Consider the following 18,093-nt stretch of genomic DNA (forward strand, 5'->3'; position numbering starts at 1 on the left):
TTCCACCGTGCGGTACCTCCAGCCTCAGTAACACTCTCAGATCCTAGATATGAATCACAGCATCCCCCGAACGTGTTTCATCTTTCACTTCCACTGCCAGACACCTACATTACTTCACCACTCCTGTGAGGCATGGATTCTGTTAATTTCACCACTCTTCATCTTAATTTAATATCAGAGAGATAGCAGGGTGGCCTATGTGATTAAGTGATCCGAGTTATAGATAAAGTGAGTGCGTCCCTGCTTATAGCCTGTGTCTGTATATGCGTGTTTGCGTCTTGATTTTTCATCTCTCTCGCTTCTGCTTTGACATCATCAGCGTGTGCCATTACTTTGCATCACTATTTCCCCTCACACAATGAGACACTAATCTAATATTACAACTGCATCTCCCTTTTATATATAATATAATAATAATAATAATAATAATAATATAAAAATAATGTTGTTTGTGACGATTTTTACAGATGGAATAAAAACAGAGCGCACAGCCTGAGCTTATTGGAAGTGTGTAACCACAGCGACGGAAGAGTGCCAAACTGACTTTACTGCTGAGCTGTGTAATCTGCAGAGACATGGGAATGCTTGGAGTGTTCATTGTGTGTGTCGGTGAAATGAAAAGGGTTTATATTTTTTGCAGTCTCCTTGGTGTGGACAAATGCGCCAAAGCCGCGATGTTAGTGTCACCGTGCCTCGGGGAAATCACTGATGTTTCAGGTGCTGCTGAGTGATGCGGGGAGACTGGAGCACAGCAGATGTGGAGACTTGTTAGGAACTTTATTTGCCATTGTACCCTTCAACAGACATCCCTCTTAATTGGGTCTCTGTGGATAACGCTCGGCATCTGGACTCTTTGCTCATGAATGGACCGAACTGATGTCCTTCTGTGCTCTCATTGCCATACACACTCACACACAGAGACACGCACACTCCTCTTTATTTGCTTATTTAAGTAGTGTCACACCAACAGCACGTAGTGTCTGTGTTAAGACAAAGGTGTTGGAGTTATCACTCCATCTAGTGGTGATTCTAAGTCTCATGACAGAAACATGAACACTGTATTAGCTGCATGCCTGTGGTGCCTCCCCGCGAGCTTTCTCCCCTACGTTTGTGCATGCATGCAAATCTTTTCTGCTTTTAACCTCCGCGATCCATCAGTCGCCTAAATGCGCATTTATTCATCGACTCTGCACATCAACCTAAATCCGTAACTGATTTCACTGTGCACAGTTTATGTGCTCTTGTTGGTGTCACTGCCCACAAGATGTAAAAATCAATGGAGCCCCGAAGAGCCCAGTAGACAATGTGCTGTGGTCTGATTGGCTACAAAGTACTCAGTAGGCCCTCTTGTGATAAATAACTGTTATTCCATAAAGATGTGTTTTGTGCCTGCACTAGTCAATATTTTATAATGATGGCTTACATAATAAAGTGTAGTATGAAAGGTCATTTCTGGTGATGGACCTCCAAATCAACAGTCTTTCCAGCTGTAAAGGGTGCTTCAGTATCTTTTACAACACAAAGCTTTTGGTTCACTCAGGTCACTGCAAGCGTCCAGCTACCCCAGGCAGCTCTGATAATAAAGAAGGGCGACCTGTGATGTGTAAGAGGGCATCTCAGTAATGTGCACACAACGTCTTTCTGTCATTAAAAATAAAGTTTCAACGTTTTTATATATTACCTCTTAAATATCTACTATAGGCCCCTTAACCGCATTCAGCAAAACCTTATAGAGAACGTGGGCAGTCCTCTTTATTAACTCTGTGTTATAATGAATAAACAACAAAGCCTCTGATTTTCTTTAGATTTATTTACATTTCAAATATTTCTGAAGCAAACCGCAGGAATGACTCAGAGTTCTGAATATGCAGGGAATAACACAATTTAAGGCACAAAATTCAGACTTTGAATGGATTTAGCTGTACCACTGAGGTAGCTTCATCTTGTCTAACATCTTTAACTATGACAGTATGAAAGTTTTAATGGCATACAAAGAAGAAAAAAAACCCAATTTGTGTTAAAAACTATGGCGATAAAGCAGGGTGAATGATCTCACTTACTTTTATTTTGTTTTTCAAGTACATTTTTATGAAAAAAAAGACTTTAGCAAAACAAAACTCAGCTGACAGCAGGTTTTATCCATAGTGTTGGGACAGTATAAAACCCACATAAGTTGCTTGCAGACACGACATTTTAGTGAAGGTTTCCTTGAAATGTCTTTTACTGATATTTGTTTTCTTGATGTATCAGAAGAATAGAAGATGACGGATGTCTCAGCCTGTAGCTGGTGGCACATATGACATTTCAGTTTGCTACCTACAGGATTGTGACACCTGTCAATACTTTGAGTGAAGCCCAAGGAAAACAAAATCTACATGAGCTTTAGCTCTACATTCAGGAATAAGTTTCTTATGAAAAATAACATCTGAGAAGATGTCCTTTAGTTGTCTTTACTCACACTCGCCTTTAAATCCAGTGGAGGTTTATGACAATATGTCATACAAATGAAATTAGACATTAATTAAATATCTCTAAAGCTTACATACCAAAGCAGCAAATCAATAGTTTAGTAGAAAGTACCTTGCTGAATGCTGCTTTGCATATAGCTGGTGAATTGAGTTGATGCAACCCAGTGGTTTGATCATGGCGTCCCAGCTGCATACTGATGGGATCTATGGTGATGCTGCACGGTGAAGTGCTCTGCAGCCAGCAGCTTCTGATGGGGCCCCATTCCTGTTATACACTGCTGCTAGATGGTAGCTAGTATTGCTCAATATGCTGCTTTTCCTTGTGAACATGTTTAGATCTTTAATGAAGCTGTCTAACATGCCAACATCAAGAACCAGCTTCTGTGGCTGTAGAAGATTGGTATGTGTGGATAAGTCAGGAGCATCATGATGCAGTTGGACAAAGCTGCCTCAAAGTGGCTGCAACAGAAGGCCGAAATCATCTGGATGCAGAGCACAGTCCGCTGGGCTCTCACACATGTCAGACACAGAGAGACAGTCTGGAACTAAGCGAGCGTCAGATGTATCATCTCTGAAATCACAGGATGGCGATGATGAGGTGGGTGGAGTGTGGCCACTGAGCGTGCCAAAGGATGGCTGGTCAAAGGTTTGAGTGGCTGCAGGGAGGGAGTCTGAGGGTGAATGGTGACAGGTGAGCTCGGTCTCTGAGCAGAGAGTAGAGCACAGCCCCTGATCTGTGCATGCATGCTCATCCATCAGAATGTCATGGCTGACCTCCTCCTGCTCCAGCTAATGGGCTGGCACTCTCCATATGGCTCAACTATAGATCCAGCACCATGACAGATCCATGCACTGGAGTCCATGTCTTATACTGCATCTCCCTGCAGTGCATCTAGCTGGGGGAAAAGACAATATTTTCCATTAGCTCCCAAAGATTCAGAAACTAAAAGTGCTGCAACATTACACCTGAAAATGCCGAATAGTTAACAAAAAGGCTCACCATGGAAACCCCGAGATACTCGGCTACATTTTCTGACACATACACCAGCCTGCCCTGTGCGGTGGAGACGAGGATGAAGCCGTGCAAGGCTTGAAGAAAGACCTCATGTGGCAGAGAGCAGTGTGATCACTCTCCAGCTGGGAGCCCTTAGAGAGGAAAGAGTGAGTTCAGCCTTGCTTATATAGCATGCATCTCTGCAGGTTATCACATCTGTTACTTTTTGATTTGGTCTCAAGGGTACTGAAGATTTAGTCCCATTTTGTTTGACAGCGATGCAGGCTGAATGCAGATTAAAAGTTCAAAGGCATTAAAGGATGACTGCAGTATGAAAACTTACCCCGGACAGACTTCCTGATGTAGGTGCAGATGATGGCCATGGAGTGAAGGTACGAGAGTCGCTCCTGGTCCTCCAGGGTGATGGGCAGCAGAGCACGCATGTTCTTGATCTCATGATTGATGTGGTCCCGTCGAGCTTTGGATGCCCCTTTGGTGGATCTGTGAGAGACCATGGTCACTGAGGTCAGAAGGCTGAACTGAAAACTAAAGTAGTAAATCCGGTGAGCCCGAACTTTTGTCTGTTTCCACACTTGCATTTAAAGATCATTCTGATGTGTAACTGCCAAGTGTAGTGCGCTTTTTTTTTAAATGAAAATCTAATTGCAAGAAAAAAAAGAGTAATTGGCCTGAACTCATGCAGCCTCTTTTTCATGGCTCACCCTGCCTTATAGCGTTAGCTTGTGGGAAGGTGATGACTTTGAATATCAAGGGTTCCTATGGAAACTGCTGATATTTGCAGTGACAATGGCACTAGGTGCTCATTTTTAAAATGTTGTCACAATATTAGAAGATAAACGGATCTATGTCAGTGTAAATGCTGTCAGATTCTTAAAAAGTACTTTTTCTCAAATTAAGACATCAGTGTAACATAAAACCCAGCTGACAAAATTGCAGAAAGGAAAAATAAAAGAATGTCTACATGAGCTTTAACTAAGCTTTTCAGGATGGGAAAGTGTTGCATATGAAAATAACATCTGAGAAGATGTCCTTTAGTTGTCTTTACTCACACTCGCCTTTAAATCCAGTGGAGGTTTATGACAATATGTCATACAAGTGGTCGTCCAGTTAAGTCTCAGACTTATTTCAGGATGGGTTTTCTTCAGCAAGCTCCACCTAAAGAAAGACAGAAAATAAAATTAGACATTAATTAAATATCTCTAAAGCTTACATACCAAAGCAGCAAATCAATAAATAGGTGGACTGTTTAGTAGAAAGTACCTTGCTGAATGCTGCTTTGCATATAGCTGGTGAATTGAGTTGATGCAACCCAGTGGTTTGATCATGGCGTCCCAGCTGCATACTGATGGGATCTATGGTGATGCTGCACGTGAAGTGCTCTGCAGCCAGCAGCTCCTCTGCAATGAAGCCAGTGTGCTCTTGCTGCTCCTGATGGGATGGGGCCCATATATCCTGCACACTAAGCCGTACTGCTAAGCCAGAATACTGGTTTCTCTGCTGTCAGGCTCTATGGATGTGAGATACTGGTTGGGATTAAAGAGACTGGTACGTATGGGTCACGATGCAGTTGGTCAACGCTGCTTCCTTGTGGCTTAACCTGAAGGTCGAAATTGTCCGCTGGGCTCTCACACGTGTCGGATACAAATGAGCAGTCTGGAACAAGGCGAGCATCAGAATTGAGAATGTACACGCTCTGAAATAATTAGTCGGAGATTAGGAGATAAATGGAGAGTGGCCACTGAGCATGCCAAAGGTTTGAGTGGCTGCAGCAAGCTCTGTGTCTGGGTAGGAATAATGGGAGGGAGAGGCCTCAGGGGTGCACAGCCGCTGATCTGTGCATACATGCACATCCATCAGAATGTCATGGCTGAGCTCCTCCTGCTGCAGAGAGGAGCTGGAGGAGGCGGGGCTGTATGGAGGGATGAGGACAGCAGGGCTATCACCCAGAAGGGCAGGTGAGCTCGGGGAAGAGCCGCTCACCACACAGTCTGTGTCGTGCTCAGACTCCCTCATATCTCTGGCACCAGGCTCCTCACTCTGGCTGTTGGGTGTCCTCTGACTTTTATTGTTGGAGCTTTGAGGGTGTTGAGCACAGTGGTAGGAATTTGGCAGAAATGCTGGTTTGAAGGCCATGCTGCTGATTTTCTTCTGAAGAAATCTGGCCTCAGTTTCACTGCAGGAACACAACGTGCAACAAGTCAGCGTCTTTACTGGGAAAACACTGAAACATGTGCTCAGTTTTTCCAGAGGAGGTCATAATACCTGATGATGAAGTTGGTGCAGCTGATGGTCTGGCATTCCCCAGAGACTTTGGTGGCTCGACTGTAGATCCAGCACCACGACAGATCCATGCGCTGGAGTCTCAGCACCATTTCCACCTGGAAGCCGTCATCTGAGTGCACTGGAGGAAATGTTCATGGTTATAACCGTGCACACAAAACCTCAAACGTATCGCACACGCTAAAATAAATATGTAACGTGCTGAACTAAAGAACTGCATTCAAAGAGAATGATGCTAAACAGTCTTAATATTTACTATTTCATATCATTCAACAACTGAAAGCTAAAGTGCTCAGTGTGCTGTGAATAGATGACAACAGCTATTTAATGTGCCAGTGAATACTGAAATCCTAACATTTAGCTGTCTCTTTGTCTTAAAGGCTGTTGTTCACTTACTCAAACTTCTGTGAGAATCTGCACTCAGCGACAGATCTTCAGGATGGACGAGGCTGTACCATGATCGACCAATCATTTCCTCTGCTGAATACCCCAACAAAGGAGAAACGCTAAAAAGGAAAATCAAAATGTCAATAAACAGAAAAATGCTGATTATTCCTGCTCACAGAAGAAGTTGTGCAATTGTACCCATCTGACAGCTTCATAAAGCTCATATCCAGTCCATGAGAGTCCGTGCTCCTCAGGCAGTTCACTGCTAGGGTGCAGACAGTGACAAACAGTGGCTCAGTGGTGGTGGTGGTGGTAAGGAAGGACACACAGAGGAAGCTTCCAGATCTTCCCTCAACTCTGACCAGTATAGAGGAACAGCTGCCATGTTGCAACTTAAAGGTCTTGGAGGATTTCATGCAACATATAAAACTCCGCTCTGAGGAAAGAAAACACGTCAGTTTAGTCTTTCATGTTTGTTAAAACATTTAAGACTAGTTTTGCCGAGTTTTAAAACCAACTATGAATTAAATGGAAGAAATTCACTTAAAATAAGGGCTTTGTAGCACAATGCTGCATCAGTAATGGATTTCATAAACAGATTTCAGGGGAAACTGGCTCATTTTTTCCACCTACAGCAGCAATGTCAGTAATATTACAGCAAAAAGAGGGGGATCGTTTTATACAGTCATTTTAAATGCCGCGCATCATTTGAAATTTTGGTTACCTGATAATATGTTGCTTTCGATGTCCAGGTTTGATTTAACAATCTCAGTATCGGAACATCCCACCATGTCATAACGTGTCTCCTCGCAGTACATACATCTGCGAAAGTGTCATAGTTGGTGTTAGTTCTAACAGATTCAAAATCCATCACTGCTGCAACATTACACCTGAAAATGACAATGTAATTCACAAAAGGGCTCACCGTGGAAAGCCCGAGATATTCAGCTACACGTTCTCAAGCACAGACCAGCGTGCCCTGTGTGCTGGTGATGAGGGTGAAGCCATGCAAGGCAGCTGATCTGTCACTCACTCTTTGTCTCCACTATAGATCCGGCACCATGACAGATCCACGAACTGGAGTCTCAGCACCATCTGTACCCGACAACTGTCATGTGCCATCTCATTAGGGTGGACTGTTTAGTAGAGATGATGTTGAAGCAACCCAGTGGTTTGATCATGGCATCCCAGCTGCATACTGATGGGATCTATGGCGATGCTGCCCACGGTGAAGTGCTCTGCAGCCAGCAGCTCCTCTGCAATGAAGCCAATGTGCTCCTGCTGCTCCTGATGGGGATGGTGCCCGTTCCTGCTGCACACTAAGCCCTGCTGGTAGTTGGTATCGCTCAATGTGCTGCCTTTTCTTGTGAACATGTTCAGATCTTTCATGAAGCTGTCAAACATGGCAACATCAAGAACCAGCGCAGGATTGGGAAGACGAACTGAGGGGGGAGGAGAATTAGGGGGCCAGTCACAGGCTGAGGGCATCGTGTTGGTGGCTGTAGTTTGGACCACATGCTGATAGGGATTCACAGTGTGATGCCGGTCAAACCTGCTGGCCAGCGAGGAGATCTGCTGGGCCAGAATACTGATCTCCACCTGCTCACTTTCGCTATACTGGTTAGGCTCTAGGGATGTGGGAGACTGGCTGGGATTAAAAACACTGGTATGTGTGGATAAGTCAGGAGCATCATGATGCAGTTGGACAACGCTGCCCTCTTGTGGCTGCAACAGAAGGCCGAAATCATCTGGATGCAGAGCACAGTCCGCTGGGCTCTCACACATGTCGGACACAGAGAGACAGTCTGGAACTAAGCGAGCGTCAGATGTATAATCTCTGAAATCACAGGATGGCGATGATGAGGTGGGTGGAGTGTGGCCACTGAGCGTGCCAAAGGATGGCTGGTCAAAGGTTTGAGTGGCTGCAGGGAGGGAGTCTGAGGGTGAATGGTGACAGGTGAGCCCAGTCTCTGGGTAGGAATAATGGGAGGGAGAGGCCTCAGGGGAGCACAGCCACTGATCTGTGCATACATGCACATCCATCAGAATGTCATGGCTGAGCTCCTCCTGCTGCAGAGAGGAGCTGGAGGAGGCGGGGCTGTATGGAGGGATGAGGACAGCAGGGCTATCACCCAGAAGGGCAGGTGAGCTCGGGGAAGAGCCGCTCACCACACAGTCTGTGTCGTGCTCAGACTCCCTCGTATCTCTGGCACCAGGCTCCTCACTCTGGCTGTTGGGTGTCCTCTGACTTTTATTGTTGGAGCTTTGAGGGTGTTGAGCACAGTGGTAGGAATTTGGCAGAAATGCTGGTTTGAAGGCCATGCTGCTGATTTTCTTCTGAAGAAATCTGGCCTCAGTTTCACTGCAGGAACACAACGTGCAACAAGTCAGCGTCTTTACTGGGAAAACACTGAAACATGTGCTCAGTTTTTCCAGAGGAGGTCATAATACCTGATGATGAAGTTGGTGCAGCTGATGGTCTGGCATTCCCCAGAGACTTTGGTGGCTCGACTGTAGATCCAGCACCACGACAGATCCATGCGCTGGAGTCTCAGCACCATTTCCACCTGGAAGCCGTCATCTGAGTGCACTGGAGGAAATGTTCATGGTTATAACCGTGCACACAAAACCTCAAACGTATCGCACACGCTAAAATAAATATGTAACGTGCTGAACTAAAGAACTGCATTCAAAGAGAATGATGCTAAACAGTCTTAATATTTACTATTTCATATCATTCAACAACTGAAAGCTAAAGTGCTCAGTGTGCTGTGAATAGATGACAACAGCTATTTAATGTGCCAGTGAATACTGAAATCCTAACATTTAGCTGTCTCTTTGTCTTAAAGGCTGTTGTTCACTTACTCAAACTTCTGTGAGAATCTGCACTCAGCGACAGATCTTCAGGATGGACGAGGCTGTACCATGATCGACCAATCATTTCCTCTGCTGAATACCCCAACAAAGGAGAAACGCTAAAAAGGAAAATCAAAATGTCAATAAACAGGAAAACGTTCATTATGCCTGCTCACAGAAGAAGTTGTGCAATTGTACCTATCTGACAGCTTCATAAAGCTCATATCCAGTCCATGTGTGCTGTTGAAGCTGTGACAGAAGTGAGAGTCGGTGCTCCTCAGGCAGTTCACTGTTGGGGTGCAGAGAGCCACAAACAGTGGCTCGCTGGTTGTAGTGGTAGGGGAGCATGCATAGGGTTGAGGGAAGAACTGGAAGCTTCCTCTGACCAGTATAGAGGAACAGCTGCCATGTTGCAACTTAAAGGTCTTGGAGGTTTTCATGCAACATATAAAGCTCCGCTCTGGGGAAAGAAAACGTAACAGTTTAGTCTTTCATGTTTGTAAAAAAGAGGTTGGGCAAGTTTTAAAACTCACTATGAATAAAATGGCTTAAAATAAGGGCTTTGTGGGGCATTTGGGGGATTTTGCATCAGTAGCACATTTCACAAATTTGGCATTTTCTGCAGATCTGAAACCTCTTTAGTGTCCTCACTGGATTTGCATCAAACCAAGTTGAATTTCCAAGGAAACCGGCTTACTTTTTTTCCTCACAGTAGAAATATCTGTGACAGTACCAGCAACCAGCATGTGATAACACTATAATCGTTTCAAATGCCATACATATCATTTTAAACTGAATTCCAAATCTTTCTTACCTGACATTGAGTTGTTTTCAAGGTCCAGGTTTGATTTAACAATGTCGACATCAGAGTGTTCCACCATATCATATATCGTGTCTCCCTGCAGCACGTCTACCTGGGAAAGTTACACAATTTCCCATTAGCTCCCAAAGATTCAGAAACTAAAAGTGCTGCAACATTACACCTGAAAACACAATGTAGCTAACAAAAAGGCTCACCATGGAAACCCCGAGATACTCGGCTACATTTTCTGACACATACACCAGCCTGCCCTGTGCGGTGGAGACGAGGATGAAGCCGTGCAAGGCTTGAAGAAAGACCTCATGTGGCAGAGAGCAGTGTGATCGCTCTCCAGCTGGGAGCCCTTAGAGAGGAAAGAGTGAGTTCAGCCTTGCTTATACAGCATGCATCTCTGCGGGTTATCACATCTGTTACTTTTTGATATGGTCCCTAGAGGCCTTCATGCTCAGTCCCATTTTGTTTGACAGCGATGCAGGCTGAATGCAGATTAAAAGTTCAAAGGCATTAAAGGATGACTGCAGTATGAAAACTTACCCTGGAAGAGAACAGACTTTTTGATGTAGGTGCAGATGACGGCCATGGAGTGAAGGTACGAGAGTCGCTCCTGGTCCTCCAGGGTGATGGGCAGCAGAGCACGCATGTTCTTGATCTCATGATTGATGTGGTCCCGTCGAGCTTTGGATGCCCCTTTGGTGGATCTGTGAGAGACCATGGTCACTGAGGTCAGAAGGCTGGACTGAAAACTAAAGTAGTAAATCCGGTGAGCCCGAACTTTTGTCTATTTCATCACTCGCATTTCAAAAAAAAAAAAAAAAAAAGATGTCTAAGTGACAAGTGTAGAGTAAAAAAACAAAAACCTAACAGAGAGTTTTCTGAACTGATCCTGCCTCTTTTTTCCACAGTTCACCCCGCCTGATATCTCTTCCCCACAAGCCAAAGCTGACTTTGAATATCAAGGGTTCCTATGGAAACTGCTGATATGAGAGGCTGTTGTGCGTCTCCAACAGAAATGAGGGCTCTCGATAGACTTTGCGTGATCAGTATCTGTCTGGACCCATCCACGGAGAGCCTGGGGTTTTTATAGCTGCCAAGGCTTCAGCGTGGGCGTCACACAGGGAAGGCTGGGCTTCTGATGCTCCCTTCATTGCCTTATAAAGTGGGTGTCCTCTGAGTGGGGTGCCCCACGTCACAAGCTCTCAGAAAGTGCCACAAAAGGAGAATTATATCACAATGTATCCCAGTGAGTTAATCAGAGATCCACAACTGGACTTTTTAGGGCAGTTATCTGGACTTAGCTTATGTGTTATAACCTTTCAAATGGACACACTATGAATTTCCATTATTATGTTATATTCAGAACCATATTTCCTGTATATATGTATATTAAAAGAATCACTTTGAAAGAGTTTTCTTTGATTCAGCATAATTTTGGCGGCATCATGTGCAAGGCTGGATTAGTATGTATCACAAATAATAAGCTACTAGGCTGTAGACATGGGAGGGGATTAAGTGCTCCCCGTCGTGCATGCACTATAACGCACAGCTGATTCCAAATTTTCCCAGCAGCCGTGCGCTGATTCAGCCGCTAGAGGACGTGGAGCAGAGAGGAGGGGAAAGAAGAGTTATCACTGACCTGAACCTCCTGTAGACTGGGCTCCGGTGATCCGCGGGCAGATGGTGGGAAGTGCAAGGAGTACTGACGTGACATTTACACAAGTTGCACCAAATAGTCATTTTTGTCGCCGTTGTTTCCACCTAACGAATAAGCATTGGTTGCAAACGATCAGACATTGCTCGTGCTTTTTTAAAAAGGCAATCAAATGTTCTTTTTTCTTAAGTTTTAAAGAAGTTCTATCGTGAGTATTTAAAGCAGCCCCCTGTGAGGTGAAAAGAAAAGGCGTCTTCATCTCTTACCTCAGCAGACCGAAGATGAGTGTCAGGCACTTGTGACCGTCCCTCCTTTTATAGCCCCAAACCCCACACCTCTCCTCCGACCCAGCCAGTGAGGAAGAGGAAAAGGCTAAATGGGATAATGTTACCTGTTGTGACGCGATGACAAACGACCGAGGCGGGTTATATTTGGTGAAAAGAGCCCTAAAAATAACCCGTCAGACAGGACGCAGAATGAGCGGTGATGAATTAAAGTGCAATCATCAAAAAAAATGTTTGAAACTTTCCTCTTATATGTGCAGACACTGTGGTATTTTAAGAAAACTGCGATTCCCTGGCCAATCAGGACGTCCCCTGGCACCCGGACAAAGTAGTCCTTTTTTGTTGTTTTTGTTGTTGTTGTTTTGAAGGGGAAAAATTGATAATCCATCTTGGAACAGCTTTGAAATTCAGAACATCACACCACACTGTAAAATACTTTTACCTTTTTGTAAATTATTGGCTATTATTATTTAGTGTTGATCTATTTTCTGTGTTGCAGGAACTCAGACCTGTTAACCGTATAACGTGATTTTTGTCCCCCATAAGTGCACAAAAACACCGACTGTCGCAAAAATGAGTCGTGTACATTTATATGTAATTTATTTTTATTCATTTTTACTTTTGTCACACGATTTAATAAAGGCTCCAGTAAAATAAATACGTTTAAAAAGTGGGAACTTTTTTCTGGGAACTTTCATGGTTCGGGCTTTGTAGGGTTAAAAGGAGAACCGACTACAGATGGCGCTCACAGGACAGAAAGATTAAGAACCAGCGGTTGAGTCTGCTGGATTTTACAAACTCACTCCAGCATTTGTTGTGAAATGCAGTGGAGTAGAAATTCCGCATTTGATGGTTTTCTGTGCTGCTTTAGAGTATGAAAAAAGTCTTTGGTTAACTTTTATTTCTTTATTTTTTGCTTTCAAGGAATCAGACTGTCTTGTAACTATTATTTATTTATATATCAAGTCATCCTTAATAATTCTTCAGACTTTAGAAATGTTGTCCACGGTTTGTATCGGGGGTTTTCTCACTCATTTTCTGTCCAGTTCTTGTGTCTGAACATTTTCGTTTTCTTTATTTATTTATTCAGCCGATTAACACTGAGGTATGAGTCACTGAAATATAAAAAGAAACACTTAAGAATTTAATATTTGTATTACTGTCACAAAAATGTTGTTCTCATTTCATTGAATTTAAAAAAAAAAATACCTAAGTTAACCAAAAAAATACATTTGTCCACAAACAAGGTGATTCTCAAAAACAAAAGGTATTAATCAAAAATGTGGCACCTCGTGACATAATGTGCTGTCCTTAAAAAAAAAAAAAAAAAGGAAACTAGGGAAATGGAGGACTATCTACAGCAGATGCACAGTTTCTGAAAGTCATGTCTTTAAGAAATTGAGAGAATCCAAAAAAAGGCCTGAGAGATGCCCTTTAGTTGATCCGTCTACTGTTCACTGAAGCCTCATCAGAAATGGTCTCAGTGGAAGTGTGGCTGTCATGAAGCCGTTCTTAAGGAAGGGAAGCAGGGAGAAAAAGTTGAGGTATGCCAAATTACACAAGAACTGGACTGAAAATGAGTGTTGATGAGTCTTATGCAGTGATGAATCCAAATTTGATTTGTTTCGCTTCTAATGATCATCAGTATGTATGTATGTATGTATGTATGTATGTATGTATGTATGTATGTATGTATGTATGTATGTATGTATGTATGTATGTATGTATGTATGTATCACAGGAGAACGGTACAACAGTGAGCGTCTCCAGCCATCTATAAAACACACTGCAGGCTCTGAGCTGCATTTCAGCCAGTGGTGTTGAAGATCTTGGCAAATTTGATGGAATTATAAACGCAGAAAAGTAGTCAGATTTTGATCCAACATGCAACACAATATAAAAGTGTCTAATTGGTATCGGCTTTATTTTTCAGCACGACAATGACCCCAAACACACTGCCAACACAGTGAAAGCTCACCTGGATAAAAAACAAAATTAAGCAGAATCAGCCGTGGATTGGCCTCCCCAGAGCCCGGACCTGAACATTATTGAAGCACTGTGGCATCATCTTGACAGAGAACAGAACAAAAGGCAGCCAACATCCAAAGAAATCTTGCTTGTGTTGAAGAACAAAGGTGATCATACTAAATATTGACTTGTTAAAATTATACAGACTGTGTGTGCGCATCATATACAGTATTTTTGTGTCTCCGCATCTCAAATCGTTGCATCCATTTCCCATTTTTCCAACCGCAGTCTAAATGGGGACTGGCTTAAGACTTTTGCACAAAGTCACAAGCCATTCAAACCTGAAGCAGAAAACCAGTTTGGTGCATCATTGTTTAATCTGTGAACAGACTTGTGAGGAAGTGAGTTATGGCAGCCTTCAAAGGGCTTTGACTGCGTGCATATTAGTCACTCAATTAAACCCCTGCTGGAAGGGAACTAAGCTACAGGTCTACAAATATGACGCACTGAGTCTGAGCGGCTCACACAAAATTAGTTCTTTAAGCAGATGAGTAGATTACGGGCATCACAAAACATGACTAAAGCATACTAGAAACTTAGAAGTCTACCAAATTCTCACACTCATCTAAGACGAGAGTGATGGCAAGTGATGCCTGCATACGAAACTGCTGATTAGTTTGCACGTTTATTCGTGTTCATTAGTGAAATTACTACTTTTGTTTCTCTTTGGGTGTATTTAAACAGCTATGCCTCCTATCCTCTAAGGACTCATGCTCCTTGAATCCCTCTATTCTCAAATCCCCAATTTAGTCACCTTTTACCAGAGAACTAGAACTTGAGTGAGCGAACGGGACATCGATATGGGAGGGACAAGACAAAACAAATCACTCTGAACAAATCCTCAGTCCAATTCTCAAGGGCCAGTGGGACCGTCTGAGTCCTGAGGGGAAATTAGAGCGTAATTTGGCTGAGTGTCTCCTTGCATTAGCGCCTGCGTCACAGCTCGAAGCAGGCTCCGGGGCCAGACAAAGGGGACCCAGCGAAGCACTGCTTCCTGTGTGCGGTGGGACCAGGCGGGACAGGGTGTCTCTGCTGCCTCACTTTAAGCTGACCCTCCGTCTGTGGCGTGCACTTAACACTGAAGATAACACTGGCTTTATAGCAGGGGGCTGGTGACAGACAGGAACAGACTGCCAGGACACCACTGGTAGCAGGGGCAGAGCTTGGTGCTGAGGCTCAGTGCAAGATGCTCATTTTATGGAAACCAAAAAAGCAACCACACACAATCCATTAGTCTGCAGACTGGTGCGGGGGGAGCGGGTTAGGCGGTAACCCAGTCGAGTAGACGGTGAGGGGTCTCAGACAGGCTGGCTGGGGTAGATGTGGATGGTTTTTAAGCAGGAAACAGAAAATATAGAAGTGGAGGCTTCAAAGTCCTGCTAACTATTAAGTACCATATACAGTAGCTCAAAGGGGAGTTATCAGTCTGTAGAGCAAAGAGGTGGAACCTGGACACACATGGCTCTGCCTTCCAGTGAGTAGAAATGCTCATTATTTAGTGATCAAATCCATTCCTTTGACAAAGGACTGTTGGTGCAGAGAAGTGGTCAGAAACATAAAAGATTGTTTTCTTTCAACAGTAAACTTCATCCTGTGATCTCAAAAGACAAAATTGTTCACTCTGCCTGAAACAGGCCCCCAAAAATCAGTGTCTTGGGTTAACAAAGGTGGTGAGGGCCTTAGAACACGTTTGCATCATGCAGCTTGCCACATGCCAAATACTGGCCTTGAGAGGTAACAAAGTTTAAGCATAAAGAGCACGTTATTATAGTCCTATGACACAATATGTGCAGTGATGTGAAAAAGAAAGTAACCATCTCTTAAGTCTAATATTTGTATGAGGGACGACATTTAAAAACACAGATGCAACATATGTAACTAAAACCTGCTAAAGTCAAAGTTCAAAAATCAACAGGAGCCTTAATTAAGACAGTATGTAGCAGCCAGGTGCCGCTGAAGTGTGAGCACCTCAATAAAAGCAAATGTTTTGTGAGCTCGCTGGTCTGCAGCATTAAAGCAGCACATCAGTGTGAATGTTTTCACAAATGAAAAACATTCAGTTGCCAAGAAATGGACACCTTAGCAAATTTACCCCACGGTCAGATCGGGCAATGCTCAGAAACTAATGTTTTGGCCAACACCAAACACAGCATATCAGCATAAACACCTTATCATGTGCCAAGCGCGGTGGTGGAGGAGCATTTTGGCTTAGTTTTTGGTGAACGGAGGATAATGCGTCATGTTTTGTTGTTCATCGGAGGTTGCATTTACTCAATTTTAAGCCCTGCTAAGAACCAAATGGTTTGTTGGGTCCTGATGGGTAAAACCTTAGAATTAAAAGGGTGTACAGTACACCTTTGCCACAGAGCAGTATATGAATGACAACAACTCTGGACACTTTTAGAAATCAATGGATACAAAGAGTAACCACTTTGACTGTCTCAGATTTATTGACACAGTTATAAAGCATATTGCACAGGAAGTCCTGACCAACTTTGCCAGATACAGAGACCCACTTTAAAAAAAAAAAAAAAAAAAAATTATATATAAAAACAAATCAGCAACAGGAGCCCACAGTCGTAAAAGGAATCCAAACACACTCCAGATTTTGTTCTGTTTTTAAAACCATGTTGCTTTTAAATTAAACAACTTTTCAAGATATACTTACTGGTATGAAAACTTTTTCTGCATACAATCTCTTTATCATGGTTCTGTCCGCGACACAAAAGATGGTAAAGCAAGCGTAACCACGAGAAGCTTATCACTCATTTGTAAATCCAACTCAAAGTAAAATGACGCTAACCAATTAAACATGTGACGCAAAAATATTTGGGTGGTGGAGCAGGACACTTCATTATGTGGAGGAAAGAGAGTGGCTATTATCTAGGAAAGTTATGCAGGTACTTTTTTTTTTTTTTTAATCCCACTATGGTGCAATTAATTTTAGGTCCTTACTAAAAATGTCACCCGTAAACTTTACACAAAACAAATGAAAGAAATATCTGAGGAATATCAAGAGTGTGTCAATATGCATGCGTGTGCAGGGGCTAAGAGTGACAGAGTCTCAGTGGCACCACAGGTCTGTAAAGGGGTTAGAGCAACCAAATGCCCCAAACTTTGAAGTCTGTTTAGGCAAACGCAGCATCAACATATCTCCTCTCCGTCAGGTCAAACGTCCCATGGCTATAGTGCACTTATCCAGCTACTTAAATGTTTAAGATTGGGGGTTTTGTTTTTTAAGAACACTGCTTTATATGACACAGTTGTAAATATTTAGGATGTAGGTTATTAAACGCTAATATTTGGGACCCAGAGCCCTGCTGGTTTTTTTAAAATGTCGACCAGCTAATCAGAGACTGAAAGCAACAGAACACTTGGTCCCAAGGACCGGCACTTCAAACATCCTCACGAGTGTGTGGCTACACAGCTTCCAATCCCACCTTAGCTCAGGCATTTCCTTCCCAGGACCAGATTAAAGTAAAACCATGGTTAAAATAACTTTATCACCTATGAATTTATGCTCATTAAGTCTGATGTTGTCAACAAAGGCCAAAACCAAAAATATGTATTAAATTTTAATCAAAGATTGTCTGAGACACTACTGTTGTCAAAAAAATAAAATAAAAATCACCCAACCTACAAAATTTATATCTGTGTATCAGTGACAGAACCATCAGAGCCATGTGGGTTTACTGAGCATGCAGTGGAAACAAAGGCCTTGCACAGACACACAGCTTGTTTTGGTCTTTATAGGGAATTTGTTGACAATATATATTAAAAAAAATGAAACGGCCTTGTTCATTCACTAATGTGGGTGAAGCTGTGATTATTTATTTATTTTGTTTTAAATAAAAGCCCATCACCAATCAAGTTTTGAAAAGTCAGATAAAATGTAAAAACCCACAACCTAAATAAATGTCCAATTTGAGAATTTCCAAGTCATTTTCAAGCAGTGTGGCATGTAATCTGTCAACAGCCATTGTGCATTTAAAACATCTGCAATTTTGCCTGTCATTATGCACAAACATAAGAGGGTCACATCGTTAAACTATGGGATTGTCTCTAAAAAGAAACTACACTATGCATATCAGATGATCTCTTCAACAACAAGTAAACTAAATGAGGTGGGCGAGGACCACTAGCTTACACGCACACTTTGCATCAAGATTCCCTTCCACGTTTGGCACTGTAAAACATATTAAAGGGGGGTGGGCAGGTGAACCCTTTAGTGAAACTACAGCATTTCTTGGAAGAACACAAATACCTCCCTGCAAAACACCTCCTTTAGTGATTCAGTGTATGGGAAA

At 43.0% G+C, this 18,093-nt stretch overlaps 2 protein-coding genes across 4 annotated transcripts; both read right to left on the reverse strand.

Annotated features, from left to right (window-relative positions):
* Positions 1-1,792: 1,792 nt before the first annotated feature.
* On the reverse strand, positions 1,793-7,140 carry LOC113035379 (neuronal PAS domain-containing protein 4-like). 3 transcript variants are annotated; one of them, XM_026190917.1, is made up of 10 exons: positions 7,076-7,140; positions 6,875-6,972; positions 6,349-6,586; positions 6,160-6,269; positions 5,746-5,884; positions 4,744-5,656; positions 4,533-4,638; positions 3,806-3,963; positions 3,469-3,614; positions 1,793-3,364 (listed from the first exon to the last, which is right to left on the reverse strand). In XM_026190917.1, exons 2-6 carry the CDS (start codon positions 6,966-6,968, stop codon positions 5,197-5,199), a joined length of 1,041 nt encoding a protein of 346 aa, XP_026046702.1. In that variant the 5' UTR covers positions 6,969-6,972; positions 7,076-7,140; the 3' UTR covers positions 1,793-3,364; positions 3,469-3,614; positions 3,806-3,963; positions 4,533-4,638; positions 4,744-5,196. The 3 variants fall into 3 exon arrangements, with proteins under 3 accessions (XP_026046702.1, XP_026046703.1, XP_026046701.1); XM_026190918.1 differs by having other exon boundaries at positions 3,806-4,008; XM_026190916.1 differs by having other exon boundaries at positions 3,806-4,638.
* A 137-nt stretch (positions 7,141-7,277) lies between these two features.
* Positions 7,278-11,745, reverse strand: LOC113035378 (neuronal PAS domain-containing protein 4-like). Its single transcript, XM_026190915.1, has 8 exons — positions 11,460-11,745; positions 10,361-10,524; positions 10,024-10,169; positions 9,821-9,920; positions 9,205-9,466; positions 9,016-9,125; positions 8,602-8,740; positions 7,278-8,512 (listed from the first exon to the last, which is right to left on the reverse strand). The coding sequence occupies exons 1-8, from the start codon at positions 11,558-11,560 to the stop codon at positions 7,291-7,293; spliced, it is 2,244 nt and encodes a 747-aa protein (XP_026046700.1). The 5' UTR covers positions 11,561-11,745; the 3' UTR covers positions 7,278-7,290.
* Positions 11,746-18,093: the final 6,348 nt, after the last annotated feature.

The sequence above is a fragment of the Astatotilapia calliptera genome, chromosome 13 (assembly GCF_900246225.1).
Source record: "Astatotilapia calliptera chromosome 13, fAstCal1.2, whole genome shotgun sequence".
NCBI lineage: Eukaryota > Metazoa > Chordata > Actinopteri > Cichliformes > Cichlidae > Astatotilapia > Astatotilapia calliptera.